The sequence below is a fragment of the Hipposideros armiger genome, unplaced genomic scaffold, assembly GCF_001890085.2.
Source record: "Hipposideros armiger isolate ML-2016 unplaced genomic scaffold, ASM189008v1 scaffold_47, whole genome shotgun sequence".
Lineage (NCBI taxonomy): Eukaryota > Metazoa > Chordata > Mammalia > Chiroptera > Hipposideridae > Hipposideros > Hipposideros armiger.
Window position 1 is genome coordinate 4,924,491 of NW_017731397.1, and position 2,676 is coordinate 4,927,166.

The 2,676-nt window shown below is 35.5% G+C and overlaps 1 protein-coding gene across 1 annotated transcript in view; it reads left to right on the forward strand.

Moving 5' to 3' along the window:
- LOC109381333 (pituitary adenylate cyclase-activating polypeptide type I receptor) overlaps window positions 1-2,676 on the forward strand; it is a 28,030-nt gene that overhangs the window by 4,873 nt on the left and 20,481 nt on the right. Inside the window, exon 3 of the mRNA XM_019639881.1 lies at window positions 8-41. Coding sequence (XP_019495426.1) covers window positions 8-41 — 34 coding nt within the window. The remainder of the gene's footprint in view (window positions 1-7; window positions 42-2,676) is intronic.

Consider the following 2,676-nt stretch of genomic DNA (forward strand, 5'->3'; position numbering starts at 1 on the left):
TGTGGTGGGTGATCAAAGGTCCTGTGGTTGGTTCCATCATGGTGAGTGTCCTTGGGGCAAGGAGCGGGGAAGAGATGGTGCCTGGGCAAAAAGGCACAACAAGAGAGGAAATAAGGAGACCACCCCCCACACCAACCTCCTTCTTTTTCATGGCTGCATTATATTCCGCAACGTGGATGTACACGTTGTTTAGCTGTTCTGCTAGTGTTGGCCATTTATATTATCCCATTTTTCTTCATCACCAAAGATACTACTAGGATTAGTTCTGTGCATAATTTTGAGCACATGTGACTACGTATTTCTTTAGAATTAATCCTAAGAAGAGAAATTGCTGGATTAAAAAGGGTACCCCAAATCACTGTCTACATTTGTAATATCAATCATTTAAATTTTTGCACAGACTTATGGGGGATAATGGTTGCTCATTGTTTTAACGTTCATTTCTCCATATTGCTAGTGGCACAGAGCATTTTTTCCAAACATTTATTGACAATTTGTTTAAATGAAATAATCTTTTACTTATTTTTGTAGCCCAGTTGCTTGTTGTCTTTCTTACTGTTTGAAGGATAGTAGCGTTTCATCTGGTATATATGTTGTAAGCGTATTTCCAAGATGGCATAACTCTTGTACAGTCAAACCATCAGGTTTTCTCTTTACAAATTCCGAGCCTCATTTCTTGTATCAGGAGGACTGTCCCGACTTAAGATATATAAATATGCTTCTCAATTGTTTTGTAACATTGTTGCGGATTGGGTTATTATATGCTTTAATCTAGCTGAAGTTTTATTTCTTTGATCTGAAGTAATACCTAACTTTATCTAATTTTATTTTTTTAATAGATAGACATTCCACTCTCTCTCTCTTTTTTTTATTGAATGGATCAGCCTTTCTGCATTGTGTTGAAATGTCATTGTAACATAAATACTCAATGTACTGTATTTGTATTTAGTTCCAGATTTTCTATTCTATGTTACTAATCTACTAGTCTTCCGCATGGCCAGTACTCCATCGTGCTAGTTACTGTAACATTGGAGTATGTTTTGATATCTGGTATGCTAATTTTCCCTTCGTTAGTCTGTTTGCTTCAAAATTTTCTTGCACATTTGCTTTTTCAGGTGGATTTCCAAACCTCTTGTCAAGTTGCAAAAAAAAAGCCTAGTTGAGATTTTATAGGGATTGCACTGAATTTATAAACTAATCAGGAAGACACAGTGGTTCCCCCTTATCCGCGGTTGCGCTTTCTGAGTTTTTACCTGTGGTCAGCCATGGTCCAAAAATATTAAATGGAAAATTCCAGAAGTACACAATTCATAAGTTTTAAACTGCATGCCATTTTGTGCAGTATGATGAAATCTCATGCTGTCCCATCCAGGACACATAATCCATCCCTTCATCCAGGGGATCCTACCTGTACAAGCACCCCCCTTGTTAGCCACTTAGCAGCTGTCTCGGTAATCAGATTGCTTACCATATTTTAAGAGAGAGAAACCGCATTCACATAACTTTGATTACAGTATGCTGTTATAATTGCTAGGTATTGTTGTTAATCTCTCATGCCTAATTTATAAATTAACTTGATCATAGGTATGTATGTATAGGAAAATAAGCATAGTATATATAGGGTTTGGTGCTATCTGTGGTTTCAGGCATCCACTGGGGGTCTTGGAAAGTATCCCCCATGGATAAGGGGGAACTACTATAATTGATTTTCTTAAAATATTGAGTCTTCCTCTCCAAGAACATGGCATGATTCTCCATGTATTCCGTCTTTCTCATAGAGTCATTTTGTACCGTGTTAATTGTCTTATTCAATTTATCCCTAAGGCAAATCCAGCCAGTCTGTGCTTTTATTGTGTTTAGGAATCATTTGTTCATTATATTTTTTAGTAGGTTACTACTGGCGTGTAAGGAAGCTATTGGTTTTTGTTTATGTTTTCTTGGTCACCTTTCAAACTCTCTTATTAGTTCTCATCCCTTTTGAATTGTTTTTCATGGATTTTCTAGGTATGAAATTGTATAATATTTAAATGAAAATAGTTTTTCTTTTTAATATTTGTACCATTGATTCCTTGGTTTTGTTGAGGATGATGTTTGCTATATTTTTGGGAAGTCACCTTCAATTTATTAGGGAAGTTTCTATTCCTACCTTGTTCCAGTGTGTATTTTCTTAAAGTCAGGAATAGGTGTTGAATTTTGTCAACTGTGTTTTGGATACATTTATTGAAGTAATTATTCCCTTAGTGATGGACATTTCTAGTATTCCGTTTTTCGTCATTATGAACAAGACCACAAAGGCTGTATTTGTGCCTATCTTTGAACATATGTGAATACGTCTTAGAATAAATCTCCAGGAGTGGAATTTCTGGGACATAGGCTGCATACATTTAACATTTTCATGGATATCAACTCACCATCCACGAGCAGAGTACAAGAGTGTTCATTTCTCCAGGTTGCTATTTTACTCCTTGTAGATGAGAAACAGAATCAATGAGGCCAGAATATTTAACCCATGTTAGTCAGAAGTTGAGAGCTAGGCTTCAAATCTGAATTTGCATATTTCTTAATTCTTTGAGCCAACTGGTTCTCTTTAAAATCTTGTATTTATTATGTTTTATATATTTTCAAGATAATGAAAAATCTTTAAAATAAAGGAAAAAAGAATCACTCACACACACA